General features: G+C 50.6%; 1 protein-coding gene across 1 annotated transcript; it reads left to right on the top strand.

Moving 5' to 3' along the window:
• The first annotated feature begins 306 nt into the window (after positions 1–306).
• On the top strand, positions 307–16554 carry FNDC5 (fibronectin type III domain containing 5). Its single transcript, XM_014258457.2, has 6 exons — positions 307–435; positions 9318–9433; positions 9754–9952; positions 11501–11593; positions 14067–14200; positions 14839–16554. The coding sequence occupies exons 1-6, from the start codon at positions 357–359 to the stop codon at positions 14878–14880; spliced, it is 663 nt and encodes a 220-aa protein (XP_014113932.1). The 5' UTR covers positions 307–356; the 3' UTR covers positions 14881–16554.
• The last annotated feature ends 1994 nt before the right edge of the window (positions 16555–18548 follow it).

The following is an 18548-nucleotide window of genomic DNA, read 5'->3' as shown; positions in this document are numbered from 1 at the left end:
CCGCCCCCGTCCCGCCGCCCCCGGGGCCGGGGGAGGGACCGGAGCCGGGGCTGCCCGGCGCTGCAGCGGGCGGAGCCGGGGCTCGGCGGGGCCGCCTCCCGGTCGAGCCCAGCCGTACCGTACCGTGCCGAACCGTACCGAACCGAACCGAGCCGGGGGCTGCCGGGCAGGGAGGAGCCCCGCCGCACCGGGCGGCACCGGGCGGTACCGGGGGGCACCGGCGGTACCGGCGGGACCGGCCCCGGCGCTCTCCGCGGTGCTGAACGGCTCCGCCGCGCCCGCAGGACGCGCCGCCGGCGGGGCCCGGCCCGGCCCGGCCCGGAGCGGCTCGGCCCGGCCCCGAGCGGCCGCGGGGGATGGAGCCCTTCCTCGGCTGCACCGGCGCCGCGCTCCTGCTCTGCTTCAGCTACGCCGGTCTGCGCCCGGTGGAGGCAGGTACGGGCGGCCGGGCCCCGGGAGCGTCTGCCGGGGCTGTGGGGAGGGGGTTCGGTGCCAGGAGAGACCCCCGGGGGGGAGCAGCGTGAGCGGGCAGGGCTGCGCAGAGGAGACGGAGTTTGGGGGTGCCGGGACTTTGCCGGGAATCGGGTGCAGAAGAGGCGGCGATTTGGGACACGCAGCCCCGCGGCACCGGGCTCGGGCAGCGCCGGGAGCTCGCCCCAGCCGTGCCCCAGCGTGGGCGCTCGCAGCCGGGCATCCCCGGGGAGCGAGACTCGTGGAGATGTGGAAACGGGGAAAGGGAGAGGAGCCCCTGGCCCTGCGCTGGGCAGGGGCAGGAGGAGGTTTTGGGTACCTGAACGGCAGCCCCGGGTTGTGTCACGGGGCTGAACCGGAGTGGAGGGGACAAAGGCAGGTCTGCTCTACCAATGCCCCTTCCCGGCTGCCCAGGGCCCAGTCGGGCTCTGCTGGGAGTCCTGTGAAGGCTGGGGAAGCACCGTGGTCCCAGAGGAACCATGGTGGCCCCAAAGGAACCACGGTGGCCCCAAAGGAACCGTGGTGGCCCCAAAGGAACCGTGGTGGCCCCAAAGGAACCACCTCTCCAGGGGCACTGCACATCCTGGACACAAAAACCAGGCCCCTCCGAGCTGAGCAGGTCACCTGGACTGGGGGATCTTTGCTGAAGGCAGTGTTCCCTTGAGCTGCACCTGATTTTGGAGCTACCAGGATGGACCCAAGTCCACTCCTGCCTTCACTGGCCCCAGCACGCCCTGTGTGGGTGTAAAGTGGGCAGTGCTGCTGGAGCTCCCCAGCCCAAAGCAGTCACCCTCCCAAGCAGTCCAGGGCTGTCTCCTTCGCTGGCTGCAAGATATTGATGGAACAACTGCTTTGATTCCCAGACTGCTGATTGCCAGCATGTCTTGCATTCCAGGGGGCTGGGGGTGATTATTAGGGATGCAGAGCTCCAGGGAGTGGAAATTCTTTCACTCCAGCCATCCCTGCAAGTTGCTGGAGTTACATTTGGCCTCGTCGGGGCTGCAGCAACCCCCGGATGCCTTCGGCTCTGCCGCCCGTCCTTGGCCAAGCATCAGCTCCTGAAGTTGCTGTTTCACAACTGCCAGATCCGGGGAGATTAATGAAACATTCCCAAAGGGAGGGAGCGATGAGGAAAACACCGCGCCACAATGGAGGCGTCTGCAATTGTGACAGCACTCGGGGTTTTCTGTAAACTAGGCCACTTCCCTGCTCTTCCTTATCCTTGGATCACCTCGGTTGGCATCCGAGAGTAAACAGGGAGTTGTGTCCCTGCCCACAACCACCTCCTGCTCCTGCCTGGGCCGGGAGGTGTCCACGCCACGTTCCCTCACGGTGAGCTGTGTGACTTTGGTGTGGTGTCACGCACCCTCCACTGCCTCCTCCTCCTCCTCCTGTGCCAGCCGTGCCAAGGGTCCTGAGGAGCTCTCCCTGTGCCCAGGTGAGGCAGAGAACTTGTGCTGTCCCTGTTTTCCAGAGCAGGAACAGAGGGATGAGGGCACGGAGTGGTTTTCCCAAGGTCACACAGAGGTAGTGGCAGCGTCACCCCCAGCTCCGTGGCTCCAGCCCTGCCTGATGATGTGGCCACGAGGCCACACAAGCCAAGAGACACTGGAAAAGCCCATGGGGAGGAAATCATTCCCAGGCAGGGATGCAGGCTCCAGGGTCTGTCCCCTTTAGACCCAGAGCTTGTGTGAGCTGGTTTAAAATAATTCCTGTCATGAAAGATTAAAGCCATCGTTCTGAGGAGAGGGGACAAATTCCCCCCTGGCAATGCCAGGGCAAGGGCTGGTGAGTGGCACTGAGCACAGGCCCCGCCCTGAATTCAGGGATTTGGGCCAGCCAGGACCATTTTTTTCCAAGGTGATGCCAAGGTGAGTGAGGAGGGGAAGCAGGAGCAGGAGGATGATGTGGCTGAGAAATAATCTTCACACCAATGCTCTTTGGCAACCCCCAAATCTCACCTGGATGGGTGATGCCCTCCCATCATTCCCACTGCTCCACAAAGTCCCCAAGGAAACACTCAGGATGGTTTCAAGTCAGGAATAGGATTTAAAGCTGTCCTTGCTCTGCCAGCAGTCCCCACCTCGAGAGGGGAGCTGGGCTGGGCTCAGGGCACTGCTGAGGGCTCAAAGAGCAGTGGGGTGATGATGGAGGACCCCAAAATAGGCCACAGCCCCTGTGACTTACAAACAGCCTCGCTGTGAGGTGCCAGCCCATAGAGCAGCTCAGGTCAGGTTTATTTTTGTGAGGTTGAGAGCAGAGGTGACACACTGCTCAGGTAAAGCCTCCCCTGCCAGCACAGCTCTGGGCCAGCTCTCAGGACATGGATGAGCTCCAGTTCGAGGAGCCCCTTCATAGCTCCCCCACCTCAGCTGCCCAAAAAGATACCGAACACCCCTGGCTGGATTCTGGTCTCTGCTCAGCTCTGAAGTGTGTCCTCACCCCCTGAGCCACTGCAAACCACCCTCACCCCCTCCCCAGCCTCGCAGGGGGAAGGAGAGCAAATCCAACAATCTGACTCCAAGGGCTGATTCCCGAGCACAGTGAGCTGGAATCACCCGTGGATCAGGGTGAGCAACAAGCTCAGCATGCTCAAGAGAGCAGCAAAAGGTCTTTCAGCTATTTGGGAACAACAAACCAACCCATTCCAGCCCTTTCCCTCCATCCCAGAGGCCCGGGAGATTCCTGGCTGGCTGACGTGTGGCGTCAGCACTTTATTGATTTCTGCGTTGGGCGTAGGAGGGGATTTAATTGGGATGTGGAGATTTCTCACCTCGGTGTCAGGCTCTCAGCAGGGATGATGCTGTGAGAGGCAGCCAAGGTTGAGCCATCCTCTTCCCAACACTGTCTCCTGCTGGGAATGTGCTTGTGGAAAAGGGAGATTCCTCCCAGAGAGATGTGCTTGAAGTTATTAACCACGCACTCCATGGCAGTGCCATCCATGTGCTGGTCCTGGATCCGTCCTCACCCTTTGGATGTTCATTGCTAAACAAACTCTTGCTGCTTTATGAAGTGCCCAGAGGCTGAATTAGGGCCTGGATCAAGTATAATTCAGTTAAAAGCAGAAATGTATTGAGCAATGAAGCTGCAAACCTTTATGTGTGTAGTAAATAAAGGGATACAAAGAGCAGAGCTGGGCTGGAGGAAGGCAGCAGAATCCCAGGAGAGCTCTGGTGTCAGCATCCAGCACTGTCCAGGAAATTCCCAGGTTTTCTCACCACCTCTGATTGCTCTGATACTACAGAGGTGTGGGATGAGAGGAGCTAGCAAAAGGAACTGTGGTACCCATGGTACCCAGTTCTCAGTGGATATTTGGATCCTGGATAAAACATGCCATGATAGGAATGACTCTGCTCCAAGCTGGCAGCATTTAAACCCAAACTGTGGCATTGGGGAGACCTGAGAGAATCCTGCCTGTCTCTGGGACACTCCAGGGTAGAAATATTCCTTCCTTCTGCCCCAAGGAATTCCCAGTGGCTGTGTGGCCACAGCCTCTGTGCTCCCTGAAAAGGCTCCACACTCCCTGGCAGCATTTCCAGCACGTTTGGGCAGCTGCTCCATGGGGAATCAGCCACAGAGCCAAGGGGTGGGCAGGAGGGGGCTGGTGGCCTATTAATATCCCATTTTTATAGGGAAGTGAGTGGTCAGCAGGAAATAATTGCCTCTTCCCCAGCTGAAGAACCACCAGTCGGCCTCTCTGCTCTTTGAAATCGCTGGATCTTGGCAAAACAGCTCCGCTTCCCGTGGGGCTGGGAGCGGGAATGATCCCTGCTCCCACACATTCCCCTGGGGCTCCCTTCATTAAAACCCTTGGGAACACTGAGCAATGTGCCAGCCCTTCCTACACACCCCATAAAACCCACAAAGCAATTACATCCATGGATGGGATCCATGCTGGGAGAGCACAGAGAGGCAGCAAAAGCAGCTCTGTATGAATCCACACTCGGGGGAAAAGGCAGCAGAGCTGGCAGAAAGCATCACATGGATTTTAGGGATGCTCCTTTCAGGTCGTGTCCTTTCATCTCCTGCATCCCCAGGGAAGGTGCAGAAATCAAGAGCTGCTGGGAATTGAGGCTGGAATTCACTGTTTCCTGCAGGAAAGGGCAGCTGGGAAGCAGGGAATGAACAGCTCACCAGACCATGTCCCTGGAGCTCTGAGGCAGCTCAAGCCCTTCCCAGCAGGGAAGGAGCTGCTTGGGAGAGGAGCTGAGTGAACTGGAAAATGCTGGGAATACAGCACAGCCTCAGGAAGGATGCAATTCCATGCACCTTCACGAGAGAGGTGAATTCCGAGGGGTTTTGGGGGCCCCTTGGCTAGAGAGATAAATTCAGAAATACACTTTAATTCCAGACCTGTGTCCTGGGCTCAGCTGGCCTGAGGTGACCCCAAGGGTTTGATATTCCCACAGGTTCCTCCTTTCCCTCAGTGGCCCGGGTACCTCCCTGATCCTACAAGACCCCCCCAGCATCTGGACACCCCAATATTCAGCATCCCCCCCATTCCCAGGTGACAGCAGCAGCAGTGGGATGGAACAAACCTTTTCCCTGCTCTTTTTCCCACCCCTCCCATCCATACCACAGCTCCCATGGGGAATCCAACTCACAGGGAAGCAGATCCTCGTGCCACTTGTACCCATAACGAAGCCATGGACGAGTTGTAAAGTGTGTGTGGGGTTCCTCTCTTCCCAATTCAAGTCCAACAATAACGAGGAAAACATTTTATAAAAGGCTGGGAGGGGTTCTCAGCATCGGGAAGGGATTAAGGATCATCTCCAGGGCTCAGGATTTCTTGGTGCACAGCGGAGGCTCCGACCTGCTTCTGCCAAAAGGGCCCCAGGTGCGGCGTAACTGGGGAGGGCTGGGCCTGGGGGATGGGAGATTTCGGAGCCTGTGGGAAGGAAATGAGATGGGTTTTTAGAAATCCTCAGTTTTTAAGCTGCTCTTCATGTTTAAACGTCCTGATTTCAGCTTAAATCGTCAGGGTTTCCCTTAATGAGGGGTGGGGCGATTTCTGCTGACATGAAAATGAGAGTATTTTTCCATCTAAATTTGGGCAAATATCCTCTGCCAGTTTGCAGGGTGGGATTTGCTCCAGCATCCTGCACTGGAATGAAGTTCAAGTGCTAAAGCAGGAATCTTTCACCATTCCCTTACGGAGCAGACTGGGAATGTGCTGCCCTCAGCAGCTCTGGAGTAAACAGGCACAAAAAGAACCTTGATCCACAACCCATTCCCTGCTATCCCTGCAACATTCCCACCCTCTGTGCCTGCTCCCAGAACACCAGCAGCTTTCCTGGCTGCCACAGGCACAGAAACAAAGTTTCCAGGAGTTGCACATGACTCTAGAAGGAAACAAAAATTTGGATTTGGCACCTTGAGGCCCTGATTGAGCTCCCGACCCCCTGCAGCCAGCTGGGAAATTACAGGAATTACACCTTTTCCACCTGATCTCAGCCAGGCTGGCACCAACAAAGAGCTGCAACAGGGCCAGGGTGCCAAAAGTCATGTGGAATATCTTGGAACAGTGTTTTAGGTCTTAAGAAGTCGTGATCTCATCATTTCACCTCCTGGGAATGGGGAGAAAAACAACCTCATGGATGAAAAATTTGGTTCCAAATTATTCCTGCCGCTCTGGGAACAGAAAATCCATTTTTCTGGGTTTGCATTTCCATCAAGCATGATTTAAGTCTCTTTTTAGTGTTTTTATGCTGGTTTGGCACCACTGATTTGGGTGTAGCAATGCAAGGGAGGGCACACTGGGATCTGCTGCCCTGGATTCCTGGATTTTAAAGCTGCTGACTTCACTACCCCATCCCTCTATCAAGTATTCCTACAAATAAAGGTTTTAAAATGTCCCTGACCACCCACTCCAGGTGATTTCTCCCTCACCTTCATCCAGATTTCAGTTTTGGAGGTTTCAAACTCTGGGTTTCAGTTTTGCCAAGTGCTTCCCTCCTGCCTCACAGCTCTCCACCCCCTCCCACCACTTCCCAGAAGAGTTTTTTGTTCTCCTCCAGCTCTTCAAGGTCTTCCCAACTCCCCCAATTCTTATGCTATCAGGAAACTCAGACACTTTTTATGCTGTGCCTCCCTCAAGGTCACAAATTTCAAAGGGGACCTGAACGCTCTGAGCGCTGTTCCCTTTTCCCAGCCTTTTTCCGTGATCTCTGCTCTCTGTTTCTGTGGGGTTAATTCATCTATTTTCAAAGCCCTCCTCCAACTGAAGCTGGCTAAGTCAGTGGTAGCTCCTAAAAAATACCAAAATTTATCTCCTAAAAATACCCAGGGAAGACAACCACGCCGGGATGGAGCGGTGCAGCCGGGAAGGGCGAAGTGCTTGGCTGCAGCTGGAGACTGTTTTGTCTCCCATCCCTCAACTCCGTCATGTCCTCCGTGTGTTCCAGCAAATTCATCAGGCATGACTCACAGACCTTCCCCGTGCACATTCCTGTCTGCTGACCGCTCCTTCCTAAAATTAGACTTGACTTTTGTTGGTTCAGTCACGGGGGAAGGTGAAGAGCTGCAGACCCACGTCCCTTCCTTGTGTCACAGCCGGCTTTGGACTTTCATTCCAGGATGGGGAGGGTGATCCGTCTCCCTCCTCAGCTTGCAGGGAGGGTGAGGATGGTGAGGGATCCCATCCTCCAAGAGGATGGCTGGGGAATTCTGCCTCATTCTATGAGGGCCAGGCCCTGGGAGATGAGAATGCTCTGGGTCAACACCATGGTTACTCCGGAGAGGAATGACATCCCTCTGTGGAATTAGAGACTTGCTGTTCCTCCTAAAGTCCTGAATTTGTGTGAATTCAGCCATTCAGTGACTTTTTTTTTCTCATTGATGGATTCACTAGAGTCAGCCTGGCTCGAATGGCTTCTCCAGACATTTTATTCCTAAGGGTGGAATAATACCTGCTGGCAGTGAAAGGAAAGAGGGATCACTGTGCCAAGTGACCTTCAGCTGGGGAATTCTGTGTTCCTGTTATTCCTCTGTTCCCCAGGGGAACATTCACCAGGAGTGATGTCAGACATTGACACTCCAGCTTGAATATTTCCAGCCCCATCCAGGCGGCTGGGAATGACCATAAATCCAACAAGTGTCATTGGAGATGGGCACAAGTGCACCCCTCTGTACTGCTGACCTGTCCCAGCCCCAAAGGGGTGGTTATAATGAAATAAAAGTATAAATTATGCATAAAAGTTGGAATAAAATTATTCTTCCTCTCCCTACTGACCTCCTGGGGCTCCTCAGAGCATTCACTGCTTTTGGTTCAGGGCAAAGCTGAAGATTGTGAATTAAATTTGACCAGAGGAGTGGGAACAGAGTCCAGCTGGAACAGCTGTGCCAAGCCTTGGAGGTAAAACTTTTCCTTGAGATGCCAGGAAGGGCTTTGGGCTGGGATGAGGCTTTTTACTTCCCTTGGGAAGAGGCTCTTGGGGAGGTTGTGCAGGAGCTCAGCTCTCCTTGGCAAGGCTGGGAGGATTCAGCTGGGCTCTGCAACTGGGAATAAACACAGAGCCTCAGGCTCCTGCTTTCCTGGCCTGCCCTTTCCACATTACAATATCCACCGTGTCCTGGCAGCTCCAAGTGGATGTTTGCTGGATGTGCTCCGAAATCAGCCACAAAACATTGTAAGAAACATTTTCTACCAGGGAGAAGCAAAAGAAACTCTCCCAGTTACTCCACTGGTGCGTTTCAAACCTCCGGAATGCTCATCAAAGCATTCTGTGTGCACGCTTCCATGACAGAGCTGAAATTCCCTCCCAGCTGTCACTGGCAGGCCATAACACAGAACAACAAGGAAAAATGTGGCTGGGGAGGATGGGATGAATGAGCTGCTCAGGGCTTGGCTGTGGTGTTCAAGAAATTCTTCCCAAGGGTTGGGTGTTTCACACGTGGAGTTGTGGAATGGTTTGGGTTGGAAGGGACGGGAAGATCAACCCCACTCCCTGCCGTGGGCAGGGGCACTTTGCACTGTCCCAGGTTGCTCCAACCTGGCCTTGAACACTTCCAGGGATGGAAGCTTCTCTGGGCAACCTCCACCACCCTCCCAGGGAAGGATTTCTTCCCAATATTTAACTTAAATTTTGCCTCTATCAGTTTGAACCCGTGTTGAACGTAACTCATAATCTCAGGTGACATCTCCTAGCTCCACCATGGGAATTGAGACCTGGAGCACTGTTGGAGTCAGAGGCACAGGATATGTGCCCTTATCTCTGATACCTGGCTCCGACATCCAAGAAAGTTTCACATAACACCATGGAGACAGCTGTTAAAGTTAAGTAGGAAAACTGAGAATGTGAGTTTGTAAGTTAGAGAGTTTCTTTAAGCCACTGAGTGAGAAAGTTTAAAGTTTAAGCTCTTTTAGATAACAAGAGTCAAGATGGAGGATTTAGGGTGTTGTCCCTTTCTCCTTCTTCTTCTTCTTCTTCTTCTTCTAAGGATTTTTGGGTAATAAGTGATTGGATAGAGAATGCCACAGTGCAGCACACAGGTCATTGGGTCACTAAGAAAAATAATTTACTTGGCATTTGTTAATTGGACAAATAGACCAATAGACTTGAAGAAGTTCTTTGTTAGCCGTTTTGCACCTATCTTAGTGTATGTAGCTCCTTGTACACTGTGTATATGTAATATAAATAAGAGAATAAACAACCAAAACATGAGGAGATAACCTCTGTCTCATCGCTCCAAAGAAAAGAGCCCTGTTATTAATTTCGTGTCCCGACAGAGTAGCTGCAATTCTCGGGTCACATATCCAAGATAGATCCTGAGATCCTTTTCCACTCCTTTCCTTGCCCTTGGTGTGTCTCCTGCCCCTGTAAAGGCTGTGCTCTCCCTCCTTGCAGACAGCCCATCGGCTCCAGTAAATGTCACAGTCAAACACCTGAAAGCCAACTCGGCCGTGGTCACTTGGGATGTGCTGGAAGACGAAGTTGTCATTGGATTTGCAATTTCCCAACAGGTACCGTGCCTAGAATTACCCAGTTTCAGCCATATCCATCTGCCCCCCTCTCAGGTCCCTTCTGCTCCCAAATCCTCCTGCTGCAGTTTAAGCCCATTCCTTCTCATCCTGTCCCTCGTGGTCCCGGAGGGGATTTGGCTCTCCCGTCCCCTTTGCAGCGGCGCTTTGCACGTTGGTGGCTGCAGAGAGGGAAGGATCCCGACGGTTCCTCCACATCCACGTGGTGGGCAGGGCAGGAATCAGTGGCCTTAGGTGACAGCAAATAAATGCACACGGGGAGGTCCCTCCACCACTCTGTGCTCTCCTCTCTCGGCTTCCAGAAGAAGGACGTGCGGATGCTGCGCTTCATCCAGGAGGTGAACACCACCACCCGCTCCTGTGCCCTCTGGGACCTAGAGGAGGACACTGAGTACATTGTGCATGTCCAGTCCATCAGCATCCAAGGCCAGAGCCCTGCCAGTGAGCCAGTCCTCTTCAAGACCCCCAGGGAAGCTGAGAAACTAGCCTCTAAAAATAAAGGCAAGTGTGGGTGAGTTCCTACGTGGCCCCTGGGACACGGGGCTGTGCAGAGAGGAACCAGGATCCAGAGAAGCTGGGAGAAACCCTGTGGGATAAATAGGATAAACCCTGTGGGATGAACAGAATAAACCCTGTGGGATGAACAGAATAAACCCTGTGGGATGAACAGAATAAACCCTGTGGGATGAACAGAATAAACCCTGTGGGACAAACACTCATGGGGCTGAGTGTTCTCTCAGGATGTTCTGAGGGGGCACAAGGTGACAGGGAGATGCTGCTGGAGGTGGCTGCTCCTTCTCCTGTTCCAGGTGAGATTTAACCAAGTGAGGTTTGCAGCTCTGTGTCCTGCTCCCTACAAGTGGAGAAAGCCAAGGGGAATTCCTGGCCAGCCTCTGAGCTCATGTGGAACCAGCAGCCCTGGATGGCACCGGGCACACCACTGTGCTCACAGGGCACTTGTGGGATTCACGGGGCCTCCTGTGCTTGGATTTTGGGGGAAAAAAATACCCAGAGGCTCCCACTTTTCTTACATTTTCAGTATTTCTGCCAAATCGCAGAGAGCTGAGGTAGGAAGGGACCTCTTGAGATCACCCAGGCAGGGTCAAGCAGAGCAGGACGTCCTGGATCACATCCAGCTGGGTTTTCAATATCTCCACGGAGAAAAACAGGCACTTCCCCACTGGCAACTCCTTCACTTGTTCCTCTTTAGCCAAACCAGGCTGTTGAGGGTTTTCTGTCAGCAAAAATGCTGCTCCAAAGAGGGTCTGGCCTGTTCCACACCCATGTCCCTCCCTGCCTGCTGAGGGCCTGGCCTGTTCCAGGGCTTTTGGCTGTGGTTCTGAGGATGCAAGTCCTTGACTCTATTTAAACTGATTTGGAGGCTGTAAATCCTGAATTGCTGTTTATCTGGAAGCACTAAGAGGAGCACTGCTCCTTTCCTGGGGGCCTGAACTGTAATCTCCTTAATGCTTTGAAGCCAAGGAGGGGAATTATGCCCAGCAAAAAGGCTCTGCTCCTTTCTGAATCCCAGCGCTCCGCTGAAAAATATCCTGCCAGGCTCTCCACGCTCCTGAGCTGGAGCTGCTGGAGCATGCAAGGCTTTGTGACAGGTGCAGGTGGCACTAACAGGGACAGGGACAGCAGACAGAGCAGCCACGGGGACAGATAACACTGCCCTGCCCCACTGCTCCTCCCTTGCCCTGTCCCCTCAGGATGTTACAGCATGAATCTTGGAATCCCAGACTGGTTTGGGTTGGAAGGGATGTAAAGCTCATCCTGTTCCAAAGGGACACTTCCACGATCCCAGGCTGCTCCAAGTTCCATCCTGGGCACTTCCAGGGATGGAGCAGCCACAGCTTCTCTAGGAAATCCATTCCACCCTCAGAGGGAAGAATTCCTTCCTAAATCCCAACCCAAGTGTCCTAAGGAGTGTCAGGGCTCTCTCCTTGCTGGCTCAGCTCCTGACACACTGACTGGGGTCGGGGACACTCCTAAAGCAGGCTCTGAGCTGGGTTTTGGGTCTCACTGTGTCTCTTTGCCCCTGTGCAGATGAGGTGACAATGAAGGAGATGGCGAAGAAAAACCAACAGCTGCGAGCGGGGGAAATTCTCATCATTGTTGTGGTGCTGTTTATGTGGGCAGGTCAGTCCCAACTCTCTGTCAAAACTAAATCCATGGCATATCCCTTAGGAATGCCTTTCTTCCCACAAAAAGTACGGAGTTCTCAGCTGGAAGGGCACCTCAAGTTGGGCTTGGCAGCTGGAGTTTGGTCCAGCAGGAAGCAGAAAATTGATTTGATGGAAGCAATTCCCTATGGTTAATCCTGTAATCTCATTTTCTTCCAGACTGCCCTGATTACGATGCCCTCAGCCACAGAATCATGGAATGGTTTGGGTTGGAAGGGACATAGAGATCGTTTTGTTCCACCCCAGCCTTCCACCAGGGCAGGATGCTCCAAGCCCTGTCCTGGAATATTTCCAGGGATCCAAATATCCAGCAGGATATGCCTTGAGTCCTTCAGATATTACAGGCTGCAGTAATTTTCTGGATATTATATGACTCCAATGCTCAGGCAAGAGTCTTCCTCTCCACACACACTAATTTATATTTATATTTATATTTATATTTATATTTATATTTATATTTATATTTATATTTATATTTATATTTATATTTATATTTATTTATATCTATATTTATATTTATATTTATATCCATATTTATATCTATATTTATATCCATATTTATATCTATATCTATTTATATTCAAATTCGTATTCATATTCATAGTCATAGTCATATTAATATTCATAGTAATATTCATCTTTATATGTTTATATTTATGTTAATATTTAGATTTAGATTTAGATTTAGATTTACATTTACATTTACATTTATATCTATTTATGTCTATATTTATATCTATATCTATATCTATTCATATTCAAATTCGTATTCATATTCATAGACATAGGCATATTAATATTTATAGTAATATTCATCTTTATATATTTACATTTATATCTATATCTATATCTACATCTATATCTATATCTGTATCTATATCTATATCTATATCTATATCTATATCTATATATTCATATTCAAATTTGTATTCATATTCATAGACATATTCATATTCATAGACATATTCATATTCATCTTTATATATTTATATTTATAATTTTATTGTTTTCATTTTATATTTTTTATTTTTATTTTTATATAAAATTTCCACAGAAATTTCTCCATCACAGAAGGGGATGGAGGGATCCAGGTGACACTGAATCAGATCCATATATAACTTATTTTTCTTTTCACCCTTATTTGCATCTCCAGGGACCGGACAGCAATTATTCCCAAATCCAACAATCACATGAAAACTGAAACAAACTTAGAAGATTTCCAGAACCTCCAGGCTATTATTTTTTTAGCATTTATGCCATGTTTCAGTTGTGCACATCCCAAGTTTCAATGCCTTGCCAGGGAAAATAATCATGAATAATTACATGGGGTGACTGAACAACCCATTCACCTCCCTAATCTGAGACTTGGATCAGCTGGGAACAAAGAATTTGCTAATCCCACAATTTCCCTTCCAGACAAATTACTTTACATTTAAAAATCAAAAGGGTGTGGGGAGAATCTCTCTCTACATCAAATGCATCCTTTAAAAAGTCTCAATAGACAAAAAAACCTGTCCTGTGTGACAATATTTGGGAAAATCCAAATGGAACCAGTCCGTGCCCAGGGCTCTGGACTGAGCCAAGCCCCAGCTCTTGAATTTTGGAAATTCTGGAATTTTTCACGGCGTTTTCCTTCTTTGTGTGTCAGTTTTACTCACAGAAATCACACGAGGGGTGGCTGTGGCAGATGTTAACGCCTTTTCTCCTGAAATCAGCCATTTACCCACATTCCCAAAGAAAGAATTTGGGCCACTGTGTTTATCAGTAAAGCCTGGGGGCAGCTGCCACACTCGTTTTATAGAGCAGTTCATGATGTGAAGATGCTGGAAGATTTAAATATATTTGGCTATTAAGGAAGATTTTTCAGGGAGGGAAAAGCAACATCTGCCTGGATCCACTTCACCTACGTGTCTGGAATCCACAGGCAGAGATGTTATTTGGTGGAAACATCACATAAAATCTTCTCAGACAGACATTTGCAGTCATCTTACGTGCCACGGCTGCCCCTGCTCCCCTCTCCACGTGCCTGGGTGTGTGTGTGGGAGGAAATTTCCACTCGCAGCTTGTGCTGGTGCCCATTTGCAGGTGCTGGCAGGTTCAGAACCTCTCCTGTGCCAGCTCCAGCTCCAGAGGACGGGGAGCAGAGGACACATTTTCACCAGGCAGAAATTTCAGGAGCTCCAGTGCTCGCCGGACCACGGAGTTGGTGTTGGTCGAGGTCCAAACGCAGGACTTAAAACACTTCATAACAGGGAGGCTGGAATAGAATTAATCTTCTGTCGTCCTGTCTAACTAGTTTAGCATGGAATTAAGGGAAGAGCCAGAGGCTGCGTGGCTGTGGGAACCGGGAATGCTGCCGAGGCTGGCCGGAGGGATGTGTGATGTCTGCAGGCTGCTGAGCTCGCTGATGTGATGCTCTCTCCCGGCAGGGGTGATCGCCCTGTTCTGCAGACAGTACGATATCATCAAAGATAACGAGCCCAACAACAGCAAGGAGAAAGCCAAGAGCGCCTCGGAGAACAGCACACCCGAGCATCAGGGCGGGGGCCTCCTGCGGAGCAAGGTGAGTGTCCGCAACCGATTTCTGCTAAATTCAACCCAAAAAAGCCTCTGTTAAAAAATCCTCCCCCAACTCCAGAGCCGGGCTGAGGGATGGGAACACCCTCCACACCCACGGCTCTGCTGCTCAGGAAGGCAGAGCTTCACTCCCACCCCCTGGATCCTGCGTGGCCGAGAGAAATCAGGTTTCAAGACACGTTTCTGGATGAGCTGAGCATCTCTGGAGGGAAAAAAAAAATGAGTTCCTTGGGTCCTCCCACAGCAGCACGAGGCAAAGAGGACACTGGTCCTGTAATTAACTGGAGAGTTAATCAGCAGGAGCAAAGATGGTAACACCATGTCGAAGTGTGAATAGGTCAAGCCTTTAATTTATCCCAACTTATTTCAATTCATTTAACTTCCTCCTGTTTCTGTTCACATCCCCACCATATTTATTTAGTATTTTAAATAGTTCACTGATTTATGACGGTTCAGAAGCAGTGATGAACCCCACAAGCCTAAAACCTCAACTCTGACCCTTTTTCATCATCATGAAGGGATGGGAACGAGAATTTTCACCAAACACGACCTGCAGACTGCACCGAGCTCTGAGGTGATTTTCCCCCTATTATACATCCGGTTTTCCTTTGTTTTCCCTCCTAGTTTCCAAAAAACAAGCCCTCGGTGAACATCATTGAAGCATGACAGCCTGACACCTGAGAGATGGACTCCATCCCTCACTCCCACTCTGAGCCGTGATGACTGGGGAGGTCAAACATTGTCGGGGCGATTTGCAAAACAAGACCTCGTGATTGTCACTCGTTGGCATCCACCTCCTCATCCGTGTTCTGCAAAGCATCTGGCCAGGAAGGGAAATCCTGCAAAAATAAAAAACAAAACAAACCCTGACACCCAAACAAAGAGGATGGAGAAGAATCAGTGATGCTGGAGTGATCCGTGAATCACCTGGCTTGGAGCAATGTGTTCCACGCTCCTTTCTACCCTCACACTCCATCTTCTGGGACAGTTTTCCTGTTTTTTTGGGAATGCACAAGGTTTTGTTGTGTCTTTCTCTGGTCTCACTGTCACTCCATGCCGGCAGTATTCCTCAGGCACATCCCTCTCTGAGCAGGAAGCTCGTGGCAAACACCACGGAGAAGCCAAATTTTGGCTGCTGTGCGCTCGGGCCTTGCTTCGTTCATTGATGTGTGTCGTGTAACACGTCTTGCAGGTGGGTTTTTCAAACAAACAAACAAACAAACAAACAAACAAACAAAAAAGGCATCCCCCAGTTTCCATTCCCACCAGGAGAACTTCCCCAGCTGTTCTCCAGCCAGGCTGCAGCACGTTCTATGCTGCTGCTGTCTCTCCTCTCTCTCACACTGGTGCTCTTCACCTCAGAAAAATCGGGGAACACTGAGGCACAGCCCAACATGAGGGGACACCAGAAGCTGTTATTTAGCTTCCAGGATAATTTCAACCATTTTCTGTGTGGTATTTTCAGCTGGGCCTGAGTCCACCACCAATGGCATAAAAGGTCCATAAAAATGTAGCCAGTCAGCAAAAAAAAAAAACAAAACAAAGAAAAAGACAAAATACCTGATGATACCGGTTGCTATGCAAGGTCTCCAGGGGCAAGAGCTGTTTATTGTGGAAGGCTCTGGCCTGAGGGGCATTTTTTTGAGGGCTTAAGTTCTTAAAAAGCTTCTTCTAGTAAAGTTTCTGTGTGGGAAGGGCTGGTTTTCCTTACACATCCTGCCTGTGCTGTTCTCCTGAGGTTGGAAAGGCAGGAGTCTGCTGGAGACAGCCCTTCCCAAAAAGGATGAGGATCTCTCAGGAAATGCTGGATGTTTGGAAGTTGACAGGATCCCTGGGGATTGCTGGTGCTCTGGATAGCTGGGAGACGCAGGACCATGACATGAAAAAGATTTATTCTTTGTAGTGTGCCATGGGGTATCTGTATTTATTTAATTCCTCCACAAGATCACTCCATATGCACTTAGGGGATGAGGCAGGATCCGAATTGTTTCCATCACACTCCAAGAGAGGCTGGTCTGAGGGAAGGTTTGGAGCTTGTCACAACAAACCTGCACTCAGAGGAGCCTGGGTTGGGAGTCTCTGCAAAGAACCAGGCTGGCAGTGAGGAGCTGCCATCTCTCCAATTCCCCTGTCACCAGCTTTTCCCAAAGAGCTGGTTTGGGAGAAAAGCACTGGGAATTTCTCCTGCAGAAGTGCTGGTTCCAGCCAGGCCAACCCCAAAGGTGTCTCCAGGATCCTTTGCCTGAACATACTTTTCCATCACCAAGAAGGAGAGGTCACCACCTCTGATACAGACAGAGCAATAAACATTTTATAATGTACAATAAAAGATTCAAGGCATCTCTTGTGTCCTTGTAATGCCTGAATTTAATTATTTCATATTCACCCTCTTTCAGCAGCACACACACCCTACAATTGGGGGACTTCATATTTCCCAGACCTAAAACCTAAACACACCTATAACCTAAAATATTTTCTCAGTGTCTGGGTGGAGAAAACCCAGGGAGGTTCAGAGTTGGTTCTGGCTGCAGGACAAAAAAAAACTCTCACCATAAATAGCACCCCAGCCCTACCTAGCAAAATTCTTCAGCCACGTCTGTTATCTCCCAAGGAAGAAATAGCACTTGGAATCCACAGCCCGACAAAGGGAGATTTAGGACAGATGGTACAGCATGTGCAAAACGATAAGGGAGATGCTCTCTCCTAATCCTGGAGCAGACAGCCGAGCAAGCAGCCCTCAGAGAGCTGCTCCAGCAGAAATCCAGCCTGGCAATTCGGCAGGTTGGGGGGTTGTGTGGCTGTTTTTAAAGCCAGTTGTCCCTGGGAATCCAGACCATATCCCTTTTCTTTTCCCCACAGTTGTTGTTTCCTAGGGACAGATTGAAGCTATTTCTTTCCTGACAGAGATGTGATCACTCCTCTGGTAGATCAGAATTAAAGTGTCAGTGTGGGGCAGAGTTCAATATTCACATGTGGCAGGAGATGCCAGGGTTATTTTGATAACTTGCATTTGATAACCCAGAACTGCGGGCTTGGAGAGTAAAGAAATGTTGTTTGTGAGGAGAAACAAATGTGGGCTGGCAGAGTTCAGCTCAGACAGGGACTCCAAACCACTCAGTTCAAGTGATTCCCTTCAAGGAAATTTTTTAGCCACTCTGAATTGAAGTGGTGGAGTAAATCCACACTTTAGGAAAGGGTTATAGGAGAAGAAAGTTACTTAAAATGCTGCTGTTGTGAGGGTCATAAACACCAAAGCTTTAACTGCTGTCTGGGTATTAAATCCCACCGTAACCCATGAGAGTCAGCAATGTGTGAGTTCAATCCTAAACCCATCTTTAGAACAGAGACCTCGCTCCCATCAGCAGCTGCCAAAAGATACTTCTGAGGTGTTTTACAGTCAACAAAGGCAAGGCATCAAGCAAAAATAAACCCAAGGCACACTGAGGGAAGTCATGCTGGGCCACAGCACAGCACACCCTCCAGACCACCCACGTCCCCCCACGTGTTTTCGCCCTGGCTGCTGATTTTGACTCATTGTTGGAAGCGGGAGCTGCGAAAGGGAGGTTTCAATAAATACTAAAAAGCAGCAAGAGGGAGTGGGCTGCTGTGCCAGGGATCCCAGAGAGGCTGATCTCCTGCTGATCTCTGAAAGCAAAGCCAGCCCAGCTGGCTCGGGACGAATCCCATTGATTTCCAAGAACCAACTGAGCGGAGATTTGGGACACAATAGAAGCAGGGAGCTGCAAACAAAACCCTTCGCCAGCACAGCCAGGGCGTGTTTGGAGTTAAGCACCGCTCTCCTTCTTCCTTCCCAACACTGTAATATTATGCCTACAAGTACAATTTAACCAATAGATTCCTCCCCCACGAGTTTAGCAAAGAGGAGCCGCGGGAGGAAGTGTGGAGCAAACAATCCTGCACAGCGTGTCCTTCCAACTCACAACACAGCCCCAGCCACTTGTCACCCCCTCCCCCGGGCCACCAGGCACCGGCACAGGCTCGGTGCTCCGGGGAAAACGGGAACACGAGGCATTTTGATTCCCTGCCACTTCAATAGAAGCCGAGGAGGAAACACCTACACGGAGGAAAAGTGTTAGCACAATCTCAGCTGGTAATGGAGATGCCAAGGGAGAGGAACAGGCTGCTGATGGCAGTGTTTGCCAAAGACGAGGAAAGGTGACATCACTCCAAAGCCAATGTCACAGCTGCACATCCATCTTTCCCCAGCAAAACACGGCGCCTCGGCGAGGCCTGCGCTTCCCGAGGAGAGAGCTGAAGATGACACCATATGTTCCACCAAATGTAATTTCCCCCAGATTTGCAGCCAAAAAAAA

The sequence above is a fragment of the Pseudopodoces humilis genome, chromosome 27 (genome assembly GCF_049639895.1).
Source record: "Pseudopodoces humilis isolate 2021_Gansu_Grassland_sample_001 chromosome 27, ASM4963989v1, whole genome shotgun sequence".
In the NCBI taxonomy this organism is placed as follows: domain Eukaryota; kingdom Metazoa; phylum Chordata; class Aves; order Passeriformes; family Paridae; genus Pseudopodoces; species Pseudopodoces humilis.
Note: the sequence above shows the minus strand (reverse complement) of the source record. Positions and strands in the feature narration are given on the sequence as shown.

Bases quoted from the DNA above. Each gene is read 5' to 3' on its own strand.
- FNDC5 (XM_014258457.2), top strand. From the start codon at position 357: ATGGAGCCCTTCCTCGGCTGCACCGGCGCCGCGCTCCTGCTCTGCTTC. The intron at 9,434-9,753 runs GTACCGTGCCTA...CTCGGCTTCCAG, and splicing joins GATTTGCAATTTCCCAACAG to AAGAAGGACGTGCGGATGCT. The intron at 9,953-11,500 runs GCAAGTGTGGGT...GCCCCTGTGCAG, and splicing joins ACTAGCCTCTAAAAATAAAG to ATGAGGTGACAATGAAGGAG.